Genomic DNA, 14,197 nt, shown 5'->3' with positions numbered 1-14,197 from the left:
TTGAACTATTTTCTAACTGCCCTTTTGATTTCTTCTTTGACCCGTAGGCTATTTAGAAATGTCTTGCTTAATTTCCAGATATTTTGGGATATTTGAAATATCTTATTATCAACTTCAAATTTAATTCTGTTATGGGCAAAGAGCATACTCTGCCTGATTTCAGTCCTTTGAAATGAATTGATACTAGTTTAAGGCCCAGCATGTGTTGGTGAACTTGAAAAGAATGTTATTCTGTAGTTAGGTGTAGTGTTCTCTAATGCCTTCAGTCAGCTTTTTTAAAAAAAAATTTTGTCCACAATTTTTCATTGTCATCAGCAAGAGGGTTAGGGGTTAGTCTGATGTGAGCTACTGTGACGTTACCAACATTATTTTTTTTATATATTCTTTCTTATTTATTCTCTTTGAAAATATTCTGCTGGCAGATATATTAAAATATAATGTTATAAACAGGTGATAGTTTTTGTGATTTGATGTCCAGGTAAATATCCAGTGCATGTGGTTTAAAGCAGTTATAAGATCTGTATATATAATGGTATTGCTTATTCATTAGTATGCTTACTCCTACTAAAAAAACTTTATTTTTTATGCTTTATTACCTCAATTAAGGATATGATAGAATATATATTATTAAGCAACACCTGGTACAGACCTGATATAATGTTTGGTGAATTTTATTAAAGATTTATCTGTTTCTCAAGGTACACTGCATTGTTCCTTCTCTCCACAGTGGTCTCACATCTGAAACATGGCTACGGATTGGCTGGGCAGTATTGTGTCCATCAACTGTGGAGATAGCTTGGGTGTCTATCAGGGAAGAGTATCAGCAGTGGATCAGGTCAGCCAGACCATTTCTCTCACCCGGCCTTTCCACAATGGAGTGAAGTGCCTTGTGCCAGAAGTCACTTTCAGGTGAGTATCCTGATTCTTCCAAATCCAGTCTGGTGATCTGTGGAGCTTGACCTAGGTCTCATTGCCAATATTCTCTTGCATAGGGCTACTTTTGAGTAGAGTCTTATCAGGGGTGAGATTTTGCAATCTTAGATCTTATAGTTCTACTGTTTCAGCAGAGACTTTGTGTTGTAATTAGCGTTCAGCTAATGATTCAGGGTTTGTGAAACGTTTTTCTTATCTCTGTCAAACATGCAATATTATATTTAAATGTGTCAAATTCAGAATAATATTTCTGTTTTCTGGTTTCAGATTTCCTTTCTCAGTTTTGTATTATTTGTGCTTTCTTATATCTAAGGTCTTTATTGATCTCCCCGCCCCACCATGTAACTATCTCTCTTTGTAGATTTATATTATGATTTATCTCCAGAGGCACACTGTAGCCAGTAGCTGAAGTTCTTAGCTACAGGAATGTATTTTTCTTAGTGTTTGTTAACAGATCTCAACCTTAGATGTCTCCACATCCCTCTTTTCACAAGTTTGACAGAAACCTCCCTTTCTTTTATATATATATATATATATATATATATATATATATATATTTTTTTTTTTTTTTTTTAAAGAGACTGTCTGGCAAGAGCTTCCTTGACTTCCTAAACAACACCCACATGTAACCTTTTCTGTAGGTGTATCCATTCTTATTGCTTATCTCCTCTGAAGTCTTCATGGAAGAAATATCCTTTGTGTTCAGGGCTAACCTTATCGTGCGTATGCTTTATGTGCTATCCTTTTCTATCTCCTTTGAGGCCCTACTCCTTTTCTTTTGTGTCCTCGCTTGCAACCTTTATACTGTCTCTTTTCTCTGCTTTCTAACATTCCCAGGCCTCCCCCATAGTAAAAACACTCCCCCCTGCCCACCCCCCACACCTTGTATTTGCCACTAGGTATTGCCCTGTCATTTCCCTTCTCTTTGTACTCACAATTCTTTTCAGAGCAAAATACAGTTGACCCTTGAAAAATGAGGAAGTTAGGGCACCAACCGCCTGTGCCATCGACAATCTGTGTATAACTTTACATTTGACCCTCAGTATCCATGGTTCTGTCTCTGCAGATTCAACCAACCATGGATCATGTGGTACTGTAGAATGTGTTTAGTGGGAAAAAATAAATCCATGTGTAAGTGGACCTGCACAGTTCAAACTGTGTTGTTCAAGGGTCACCTGTAGTCTGCTTTCATTCCCTTTGTGGCCTAGTCCCTCTAGGCCTTCCCTACTCCACCATTGTCTTTTTTCCAACTTTACCATCTTGCTGAAGTAGCTTTTGCCAAGTGCCAAATTCAGTGGAGTATCTCAACTCTAATCTTATTCAAATGTGCCCTGACTGTTGGAATGGCCTCTTCTTTTAGTTCCTTTGTCACCCTTTGGGTTTTCTTGCCATGTATTCCTCCATTCCTTTATACACCTCCCCCCCCGCCCCGCCCCACCAGATTGCTTTTCTTCTCACTTTTTAAGATGGGGTTAGTCAAAGTTCTATCTTTGGTTCTTTTCTGAGTCTGTATTCTCTCTAGACAGTCTCATGGGTACCTTCTTACACATTAGTGAGATCCCAAATCTTTAATTTAGACCCATTATCTGAGTTCCATACACTTTAATTTAATTGTCTACTGGTCATTTCCAGGTGAATATCCCACAGAATATCCTAAATTTAAGATTTTCAAAGCTGAGCTCATTATGTTATCTGCAGATTTCTTCCTCCCAAGGTGTACCCTTAATTAGTGACTAACGACACCTTTCACCCAAGTTAGAAGCTCAAGAGTCATAATAAATTCTTTCTCTTGATCCTCATGTTCAGTTAGTTACCAAATTCTGTGGATTCCAAATGTTATTTGGTTCTGTCCTCCCCTCTCTCTTTGCATTGTCACTTGCCCTATTCATCCCCTCTTATTTCTTGCCTCATCTCCTGACTGGTGACCCTGCGTCTAGTTTCTCCACCTTTCTTACAGCCATCAGGAAAATCCAGTGTGATTATGATCTGATCCCTAATTTCCTCCACAGCCGTAGCTCCTAATGGCCCTCCATAAGCATTCTACTCTTTAGTAACACTGTGACATTTGCAGGTCCTCAAATGGCCCACATTTTCTCAATCTCTGAGCCTTGGTCTAAGATGCCCCTCTCCCTACCATACTCTGCTTGGCCAACTCTTATTTTCCTTCCCCCACCAGACTTCGCTTAAGTGCTTCATCCATCTCTGCCAGACTCACATGTATTTTGCTTTGGGGAGCTCTAGTCCCCTGTACACACCTCTGTCATAGTATTTAACACTTTTGATTACCTACTTGAATTTTCTGCTGACCAGACTGTGAGTTCCTTGTGGGCATGTAATGCTTTTCATATCTATATACCCCACTCCTAGTACAGGGCTTACCATATAGTAAGTACTCTGTGTATACCTATCGAATGAGCAGGTGAGTGAATAAATGAAAAAAAACTATTAAGCAGTCTAGAAATCTAAGATGTTAATGATAGTTTTGTGATTAACAATAGGTCTCTTTATTTTTTACTGAAGTATAGTTGATTTACAATGTTGTGCTAATTTCTGCTGTACAGCAGAGTGACTCGGTTATACATATGTATATATTCTCTTTTATATTCTTTTCCATTATGGTCTATCCCGGGACACTGAATATAGTTCCCTGTGCTTTACAGTAGGACCTTGTCCATACCTTCTAATAGTTTGTATCTCCTAACCCCAAACTCCCAGTCCATCCCTCCCCCTCCCCAACTCCCCCTTAACAATAGGTCTCTTTAGAGGCCAGTGCTGTGTCAGTTGAATGTCAGTGGCTGAGCCTTGTCTTTAAGTGCTCTACTACCTTTTCTAGGTTTTGCCTCTGATGACTTATTGAAATGCAGCCCTGCAAATGTGTAGCTGGTTGCTATTGATCCCAGTTTCATCTCTGTTATCACTATTATAGTTTTGAGACTTGGACTCTTTTGTATATTTCAGGGCAGGTGACATAACGGAATTAAAAATTCTGGAGATACCAGGTCCTGGAGAAAACCAACATTTTGGAGACCTTCATCAGACAGAATTAGGCCCCTCTGGTGTTGGGTGCCAAGTAGGTATCAATCAGAATGGCACGGGCAAGTTGGTCAAGAAGCCAGCCTCTTCCAGCAGCGCCCCTCAGAACATCCCTAAGAGGACAGATGTGAAGAGCCAAGATGTTGCCGTCTCTCCCCAGCAGCAGTGCTCAAAGAGCTATGTGGACAGGCACATGGAATCCTTGAGTCAGTCCAAAAGTTTCCGTCGTCGGCACAACTCTTGTAAGTTGGATCAAGTTAATATTTCTTCTTAACCTGATGTTTCCTGTCCACTTATCCACTTCTGTTCTTTAAATAAGTCATTTATTACCCTAATAAAAAAAGGATGCTGGCAGAGCTTCGCAAAAATATAGCATGTTGGGCTTCCCTGGTGGCGCAGTGGTTGGGAGTCTGCCTGCCGATGGAGGGGACGCGGGTTCGTGCCCCGGTCTGGGAGGATCCCACGTGCCGTGGAGCAGCTGGGTCCGTGAGCCATGGCCGCTGGGCCTGTGCGTCTGGAGCCTGTGCTCCATGACGGGAGAGGCCACAGCAGTGAGAGGCCCGCATACCGCAAAAAAAAAAAAAAAATATATATATATATATATATATATAGCATGTTTCTTTTCTTCCCGAGATAGTTCCTCAAGATATTAAAGGGAAAGGAAATGAGCTGTTAGAGACTCACACCAGCTCCCTGCCCTCTCTCACCACTTCCCTTCCTTCAGAAAGTCAGTGATCTGCCTAGAGTTCACATAGACAAAAGTGTTGTTGTTTTTAATCTGATGACTGGTGGTAGTAGTGATGTCTGGGTTGAACCTGCACTAAAGCTGTCTTGGGGATTCTTGAATAACTTCTCTTTTTGTGATTTGACTCCCATCCTCAGTTAGAGGAGAGGAAGGGACGGGCCTCGACATCTCTGTGATCTTACAGTTTCTGACAGACTGACAGTTTTAAATTTGTTGTGTTCACTGTCCCTGCCGGCACACCAAGGAGGGCATACACTGGTGTGTGTTAATGCCCAGTTTTGTTTGGTACTGACAAATTGTTGAATGTCATTTGCTCATTATAGAACCGTAGTTAATTCACTAGAATCAGGTATGCTCTTTAACATATTGAATATTTACTAGAATAATGTTATAATAGTGAATTATAGAAGATTCACTAGAATCTGTGTGGCCCTTCAGAAGCCAACATTTTTAAGTTTTGAAAATGCCTGATTCTGTGACTAAACTATTGGAATTTTGAGGAAAAAAAAGGTATTTCAAGGCACTTCTCCTTCAGTGCTTCTTAAATAACTATCTGAATTGACAATGATTGAAGATCTGAGACTGAAATTGAGTTGTTAGTTCTTCTGTATCCTTTGAAAAACTGTAGAATTATTGGATACAAAATGACTTTTTCCATTTAGACTTCAACCTTCTATACTTTGCTTTATTTTCTCTTTAAGAAAAAAAAAAACTTTTTTCTAAATAAATAGAAAAAAACAACAAACACATTTTTTCTTTACCAAAATATTGACTCTTTGTTAAGTTCGAATGTTCAAGCAGTTTATAATCTCTCATGTACTTACAGATAATCTTCATTAGCAATTTGTAAATTACTTTTTTCACACATATTTTCCCCTTTATTAACATCTTAACATTACTATGATACATTTGTTACATTTAATGAACCAGTTACATTTAATTTAATTACATTTAATGTTACATTTAATTAACCAAAGTCTATATTTTATTCAGATTGCCATAGTTTTTACCTCATGTCCTTGTTACAGGCTCTCATCCAGCATACCACGTTACATTTAGTAGTCATGTCTTCTATTGGCTCTGACGGTTTCTCAGACTTTCATTGTTTTTGATAACCTAGACAGTTTTGATGAGCACTGGTCAGCTATTTTGTACAGTATTCCTCAATTGGTATTTGATGTTTTTCTCATGATTAGACTGGGGTTATATGCTTTTGGGAGGAAGACCACAGAGAGAAAGTGTCATTTTCATCACATCATATCAAGAGTACGTACTGTCACCATGGTTTATGACTTTTGATGTTGACCTTGATTGCCTGGCTGAGGTAGTGTGTGTCAGAGTTCTCCTCTGAAGTCACTCTGTATGACCCACACCTAAGGAGTGGAGACTTATGCAGAGTATCTACATAAGTTACTTGGAATTCTTCTGCACCAGAGATTTGTCTCTTCTCTCTCATTTGTTTTTATCATTTATTTTTATCAGTATGGACTTATAAGTATTTATTTTATACTTTGGCTTATAATTCAATACCACTTTATTCTGGTACTCAGATTGTTTCAGCTTTGGACTCTGAGAGCTTTTCCAGTTGGCTACTGTGTACCTTTGACATGCTCCCATCATTGTGGGTGGGTTTTTTTTTCCCCCAGTACTACCTTACTTTCTGGCACTACAAGGTGCTCCAGGTTTATCTTTTATATTTCCTGCCCCAGCCCTAGAATCAGCCATGTCTCCAAGGAGCCCTGTTTCCTTTTACTGGAGAATGGTATTACAAACCACAGTCTAGCCACTAGATGTGCTCATTGCTACTGGGTATCGCCCTTCAGCTGACAGAGCAGGAAAATATATATGTGTATACTCAACCACTGTATGTACACATATCTGTAAATACTTCTATATGTAACCTTCACAACTATAATATTAAGCTAAATGTAAATTCATACTGATGTGTCCAAGTCTAATCCATTACCACATGGATCATTCTAGCCTCCTCCTTATCTGTAACCTCTCCCTCCAACTGTGAGAAACCTATACCATCTGCCATCCATTGACTTAAATTATTCAATTCCAATATACAGTATCAGAATTACCCTAATCCATATTCCCACCCCCTTCATTGACTTGTTTCATGTATTTGTAACAGATTGTTTCCTTGCATTCAGCATTTCATCCTTGGACCCTCCAACCTCCTCAGTGATTTTTTAAAAAATTTGTATGCATTAATGCTCACTCTTTGTGCTCTAAAGTTCTGTGGGTTTTAACAAGTACATAGTATCTTGTATCTCTCATTACAATATTCTGCAGAATCCCCTGTGTTTCACCTATTCAGTCCTTCCCCTTTTCCCTCAGGGACCGCCCGCCGCCCCCCTCCCCCAGTAACTACTGATCTTTTTACCCTCCACCTCTGTAGTTTTGCATTTTCCAGAATATCACATAATTAAAATCACATAGTGGGCCTCCCTGGTGGCGCAGTGGTTGAGAGTCCGCCTGCCGATGCAGGGGACGCGGGTTCATGCCCCGGTCTGGGAGGATCCCATATGCCGCGGAGCGGCTGGGCCCGTGAGCCATGGCTGCTGAGCCTGCGCACCCGGAGCCTGTGCTCCGCAACGGGAGAGGCCACAACAGTGAGAGGCCCGCGTACCACAAAAAAAAAAAAAAAAAAAAAAAAAATCACATAGTATGTAGCCTTTTCAGACTAGCTTCTTTCACTTGATATGTATTTAGATTCATCCATGTCTTTTTGTGGCTTGGTAGCCCATTTCCTTTTATTGCTGAATAATATTCCATTGTATGGATATATCAGGACATCTTGGTGGCTTCCAGCTTTTGGTGATTATGAATAAAGCTGCTGTAAATATTTGTGTGCAGGTTTTATGTGGACATAAGTTTTTAGGTGAGTTGGGTAAATACCTAGGGGGTGTGATTGCTGGGTGTTATGGTGAGACTGTCAGTTTGTTTCTGTTTCTTTTCTTTCCCCGTTACTAATGATTATAGCAACTCTCTTGAAAGAGTACAGTTAACTTCAAAACAAGTAATTTATTTGATCTTTAACAAGTCACTCTGATATAGTAAAAAGTGGGGTCACTCTCAAAAGTATACTCTGGTTGGGCTTCCCTGGTGGTGCAGTAGTTAAGTATCCACCTGCCAATGCAGGGGACACGGGTTCGAGCCCTGGTCCGGGAAGATCCGACATGCCGCGGAGCAACTAAGCCCATGCGCCACAACTACTTAAGCCCACGCGCGTAGAGCCCATGCTCCACAACAAGGAAAGCCACTGCAATGAGAAGCCTGTGCACCGTAACAAAGAGTAGCCCCCGCTCGCCGCAACTAGAGAAAGCCCGCGCGCAGCAACGAAGACCCAACGTGGCCAAAAAAATAAAATTAAACTAAAAAAAATTTTTTTAATTAAAAAAAAGTGTACTCTGGTTGATGCTTCTTCTGCTTTTGCTGTTTGATCCATTCCCCTTTCCTAGATTATTAAGTGCATGTAAATTAGGTCATGGGCAGTAAACTGTTAGACTCTCTTTTCGAGAATTTCTTTTGAATCCAGATTTGTGTGGAAGATGTCTGTGGCCTGGGAATTTGATGATGTGATGTGGCTCAGAATTGGTTTGTGTTAGAAAATAGAGTTACATTTATTTATCTGATCCATGAACCCTGTAAGATAAGTAGAAAGGTCTGCCGGAGATTGACTGACTTAGCATTTATGTAGCATTTTAAGGATTCCAAGGAAGTAGATTGGTTCCTTCCCACCACACCTGTAATGTAGATTATTAATGTTTGTCTCATGGATGAGTGGGAAATGGAGATTAAGTATTTTTCTTATTAGAGATCTGTAAATCACATTTTCTCTGGTATATGTACATTGATGTTGAGACTAGTAGATTGATAAAGCTATAGGAATATAATCTCTCGTTGATTCTGGCTTTTAATTGTTCTTTCAAAGTTAGTAATAAGTTGTTGACGGATTTGTTGGTTCTAGTTACCTAATCCAACACTGATGAGAGCTTTAGCACAAGCAGATTTTAATCTCTTCTTTTAGGTTGTAAAAGAAGGGGGGTGGGAGGGTGGTTATAAAGAATAGTTCCTGTGACCTTGGTTGTTGAACTGACCACTTAGAATATTTGTCAAGTGGATGAATGGAGCATCAGTCCCAGGGAGCAGAGGGAAACCTTCTGAGGCCTGTTATATGTTCTGTTAGTGTAACAGTGATCCCACCATCTGAGGCCCTAAAGTTATTTTTTGCTAAGTTTTCATGATCCTTTTGAGGTTCTAATGTGACTTCTTAACCTTCTTGGATGTGCTTCATATATCCACCAGACTTGAAAGCCCTGGTGCTGCTGCTGGAGCCCAAGAAGTTGACTGATTACCAGGGCCTGGAATTTGGGAGTTGAAAAGAAGGTACCAGATACTCTCAGGAACCTGCTCACAAAGCCCATTGAGTCTGGCACTAAAACATTTGTAATTTGACCTTCAGGTGCCCTTTAGCGTGCTGTAAGTGCAGGACAAAGTTCCCCTTTACAATATGTGTGTGACAAAAACCAATAAATAAGTGGCACTGAGTGTTACACAACAATGGGTTTGTTATAAGTTGTCCTGGCCAAAGGGCCTCTGTGCCAAAGGCTGGCAGCAAAATGGCACAGGAAGGCAGCCAGCCTCTAATCTTAACACATACTTGGCCCTTGTAATTGAAAGGTAAAGAAATCTGGGAAGCATTGTTTATCTTTTCCAGAGGAAGTGCTTTTCTCTCCTAGTGGCCAAAGGCCAGTTTAATACAGAGCCAGGCCCTTTGGGCTGAATAAGCCAAGTATTGAGACAGCTTATTCACCCAGGACTTCCCAATATTTGTTTTAAAGTATGAGGAAAGGGAAGAATAAGAGACAACTGAGAATTTTAGCCTGCCTTTCACTTTATATTCTCTTACCTTTTTCTTGCTGACCTATGGTGTCAGTATTTTCTCTTGGAAATTTTTTTCACTGTCTGCTTTCCTGACAGTATTTGGAACATAGCTGATCCTTAGTGTGTCTTTGTCAAATGAATGAATGGAAAATCCTTAGTCATAGGGAGCATGAGAAAATACTAGATACTTTCTAAAGTCAGAACTGTGGGTTTGTAAGTTATGTTTGTACAGTCTGTGGCCAAGCCAAAAATGATTTCCCGTTTTGCTTCTTTTACTCTGTCTTCTCTACCATTGATTAACTGCTTGTCTTCATCTGTCATTTTGATAGGTCCAGGATAGTTCATTGTCAGTTCATAATGGACATGACTGAACTGCTTTCCTGTGAAGCCCTTGACTCATACTCCCTCTTGTTTCATTGTTGACTTCATCTTCCTGTCCTTTTCAGTCACGCAACACACTTGGCATAGTTTTTGATGGTTCCCTTTCTTTCTCATAGTCTCAAGTTGTCTTTTTTTTATAACCTCTTTAGAGGCTTTTGTTGTTTGGGGGTTTTTTGTTTTGTTTTTTGGTATGGCTGTTTTGATTTCATAATTCAGCAGAGTTTCTTGCTTACTTATGGTGGACCAGGCATAGTATTGGCTGACAGGTCTGAATGACAAGTGACACACTTAACTCCTTGAATAGAACACAGATTCAAAGAATTCTGGTTACATTCAGTTAATTAAAAAAAAATTTTTTTTATTTTAATGGCAGTCATAGTTGGAGAGAATACCTGTGAGAGGCATGATGTAGAGCAGACTGAGCAAACTTTTTCTGTAAAGGATCAGATATTAAATAGTTCAGGCCTTGCAAGCCATAAGGTCTCTGTTTCAAACATTTAACTTTGTCTTTGTAGCACATAAGGAGCCTTAGACAATATGTAAACAAATGTATGTAACTGTGTTCCAGTAAAACTTTATTTACAGAAACAGGCAGTGTTTGGGCTAGATTTGGCCCCAGGGCTATGATGTAGAGTATACACTTAGGGTGAAGTTAATCAGTGGTAGTCCATATGGATTCATGTTTGGAATAACCTTGATTACTTTTTAATTTGGGAGGCTGTCTTCTTAGATCTGATTAGATTAATTTTTTTTAAAAAGTCTGGTTAAAGAAGCCTATAAGAGGGCTTCCCTGGTGGCGCAGTGGTTGAGAGTCCACCTGCCGATGCAGGGGACGTGGGTTCGTGCCCTAGTCCGGGAGGATCCCACATGGAGCAGCTGGGCCCGTGAGCCATGGCCGCTGAGCCTGCGCGTCCGGAGCCTGTGCTCCGCAACGGGAGAGGCCACAACAATGAGAGGCCCGCGTACCAAAAAATAAAAAGCCTGTAAGAGAAACAGAGGAAGTGTTATGTCTGCCATTCTCTTGTTCACTTATAATTGCATTATTAGTATTATCTTTAATACACAGCTGCTTTTTTTTTTTTTTTTTGGTTGCACTGCACGGCATGTGGGATCTTAGTTTCCCAACCGGGGATTGAACCCGCACCCCCTACATTAGAAGCATAGAGTCTTAACCACTGGACCGCCAGCGAAGTTCCAATACATAGCTTTTTTATAGGGATCCTTTAAAGCCACTTACTCATTTTTGTATGCTTTAGTAGTTAAAAATGTATATAGTTGCTCAGTGTGAATGTACTTAATGTCATCGAACGGTACACTTAAAAATGGTTTAAATGGTAAATTGTATGTTATGTATATTTTACCACAGTTTAAAAATTTTGATGTAAATCCACTTGCATGGACACACTTGTTATGGAACATCATTCATTCCTCAGATAGTTCAAATACTGGCAGTGACTGGGTGGCATGAAACCTCATAAGGGTGCCGATTTCCATCTGTACATTAAGTTCATAAGGCTTAATTTCTTCCTGTTTTTAGTTAAAAGAAAGAGTAAGTAAAATATTCAATATCTTCTCCCTGCATCATAGCGGATCATCCCTTGCACTCCTGGCTATGCACACAACCACTGGAGAGAGACCACTGGGCCAGAGACCTATTTCCTAATAATCTTGATTTAATATTTTTTATTTTTTAAAATAAATTTCTTTATTTGGCTGAGTTGGGTCTTCATTGCTGCGCGTGGGCTTTCTCTAGTTGTGGCAAGCGGGGGCTACTCTTCGTTGCGATGCACAGGCTTCTCATTGCAGTGGCTTCTCTTGTGGAGCATGGGCTCTAGGTGCATGGGCTTCATTAGTTGTGGCACATGGGCTCTAGAGCACAGGCTCAGTAGTTCTGGTGTACGGGCTTGGTTGCTTCGCAGTATGTGGGATCTTCCCAGACCAGGGCTTGAACCCGTGTTCCCTGCTTTGGCAGGTGGATTCTTAACCACTGCGCCACCAGGGAAGTCCCTATTGATTTACTATTGAGGCAGTACATTGATAATCCTGCAAACTGGGCTTTTTTCTCTAGTTCTTCCCTCGCCTACATACATTGCTAATGGTGTTATCCTGACCTTGTATTTTCATTCTTGCTCTCCCATTCCTAATCCAGCTCTGTTTCTCATCCATACTTCTGTAGCACTTTATATAAACTTCTATTATAATTCTCATTATATTGTATTTTAGTTATTTGCTTATATATCTCTCCTCCTTCCTTTTTGGGTAGCATGTCTTGGTTATGTACTATATTCCTGGTACCTGGCTATGGCACACAGCATGCTCTCACTAAATGTTTTTATCAAATTATCGGAACTAGAGCTTAACCCAGACTTTGACAAGCTTCTCAGTGGTTCGTAATCTCAGCTATTTATGGTGACTCAGCCAACTCTTCCTCCACTTCATAATTTTGGTCAGCCTTAGGTTTTTTTCAGAGGCCTAAATCTCATCCTAACTGCCAGCATAGCCCTTTTCCATACCAATATTTGGCATTAGGAAGACTTAGACATGAGTTATAATTTGCATAGTATACATCTTTCAGAATAATTGTTGTAATTGATCTTGCTGATGTTGATTGATAACATTAAAAAAATATCTATTGACTGACTGCTATGTACTAGAAACCCTGCTGGGGGTACCACAGTGATCATTTTACACAGAAGGAAATTAAGAAGTTGGGTGATAGGTATAAGATTATACAGCATGCAAATAGATCCTAGGTCTCGTGACTCATGGTCCATTGGATAGAAGGGAGTTGCTGTGAGTAAAGTTAGAGCAGTATAGTTGGGATGATATGTGTGAGGGGGTTTGCTCATGATCATCCTAACCTCTTCTTGAGTATTTTCAATAATTGAGGAGCTTGTTCTCGCAAAAGGAAGTACATTATGTTTATCCAGACTATGTTGGCAGTTCCATTTACCATACCAGTCACCTGGTCCATCCTTTCAGGGTGATCAGATGGGGATCAAACTATAAACTCAGTTCAGGATTCTCTGGGAAGGGATGGTTTGGAGAATTCTGTGGGGTCTTCTGCCTTGGCTGCTAGAGGAGTAGTTGACTGATATGTGGTGGCCAAATAGAGTTTCAGAGACAGAGTGACTGACTGCTGTGGTGTTGATATGCATCTTGGTGTGCCCTCTACAGGATCAGGTCAATATGGTCCTTGTCATCATTTGATGGTTCAGAAATTGCTTACCCAGAAGTGGTAAAATTTTGAGAAAAGAGATCCCATTAACCAAAAGATCTAAAAACAGGCCTGTAAATCAAAATATATCAACTTATAGTGGTAGATGTATATCTGGCTCAAGGTCTGGAATCTGTCTAAACCCAGGGATTCCCTCCTACTGGGGTCTAGCCTGAGACTGAGTTAAAAAATCAAAAGATTGGCGGAGATCACCTTCCTCCCCACGGATACACCAGAAATACAGCTACACGTGGAACAACTCCTACAGAACACCTACTGAACGCTGGCAGAAGACCCCAGACCTCCCAAAAGGCAAGAAACTCCCCACATACCTGGGTAGGGCAAAGCGGAGAGATTCCCGCACAGAGGATCGGTGCCGAGCGGCACTCACCAGCCCGAGAGGCTTGTCTGCTCGCCCGCCGGGGCGGGCGGCGCTGGAAGCTGAGGCTCGGGCTTCGGTCAGAGCACAGGGAGAGGACTGGGGCTGGCGGCGAGAACTCAGCCTGAAGGGGGCTAATGCGCCACAGCTAGCCGGGAGGGAGTCCGGGAAAACTCTGGAGCTGCCGAAGAGGCAAGAGACTTTTTCTTCCCTCTTGGTTTCCTGGTGCGCGAGGAGAGGGGATTAAGAGCGCTGCTTAAAGGGGCTCCACAGACGGGCGCGAGTCACGACTGAAAGCGCGGAGCCCAGTGACGGGCGTGGGACGCTGGGGCTGCTGCTGCCGCCGCCAAGAAACCTGTGTGCGAGCGCAGGTCACTGTCCACACCGCCCTTCCGGAAGCCTGTGCAGCCTGCCACTGCCGGGGTCCCGGGATCCAGGGACGGCTTCCCTGGGAGAACGCACGGCGCGCCTCGAGCTGGTGCAACGTCACGCCGACCTCTGCCACTGCAGGCTCGCCCCGCACTCCGTGCCCCTCCCTCCCGCCCGGCCTGAGTGAGCCAGAGTCCCCGAAGAGGCTGCTCCTTTAACCCTGTCCTGTCTGAGCGAAGAACAG

General features: G+C 41.5%; 1 protein-coding gene across 1 annotated transcript in view; it reads left to right on the top strand.

The window, feature by feature from the left end:
- Window positions 1-745: 745 nt before the first annotated feature.
- Window positions 746-14,197, top strand: part of EDC3 (enhancer of mRNA decapping 3) — a gene marked incomplete at its 5' end in the record, with an annotated part of 41,069 nt that continues 27,617 nt past the window's right edge. Inside the window, 2 exons of the mRNA XM_079701032.1 lie at window positions 746-909; window positions 3,892-4,208. Of these exons, the coding sequence (XP_079557158.1) occupies window positions 746-909; window positions 3,892-4,208 (481 nt within the window). The remainder of the gene's footprint in view (window positions 910-3,891; window positions 4,209-14,197) is intronic.

The sequence above is a fragment of the Hyperoodon ampullatus genome (assembly GCF_949752795.1).
Source record: "Hyperoodon ampullatus genome assembly, chromosome: 3".
Taxonomy (NCBI): domain Eukaryota; kingdom Metazoa; phylum Chordata; class Mammalia; order Artiodactyla; family Ziphiidae; genus Hyperoodon; species Hyperoodon ampullatus.
The sequence above is the reverse complement of the archived record's forward strand: the minus strand, read 5'-3'. Positions and strand labels throughout refer to the sequence as shown.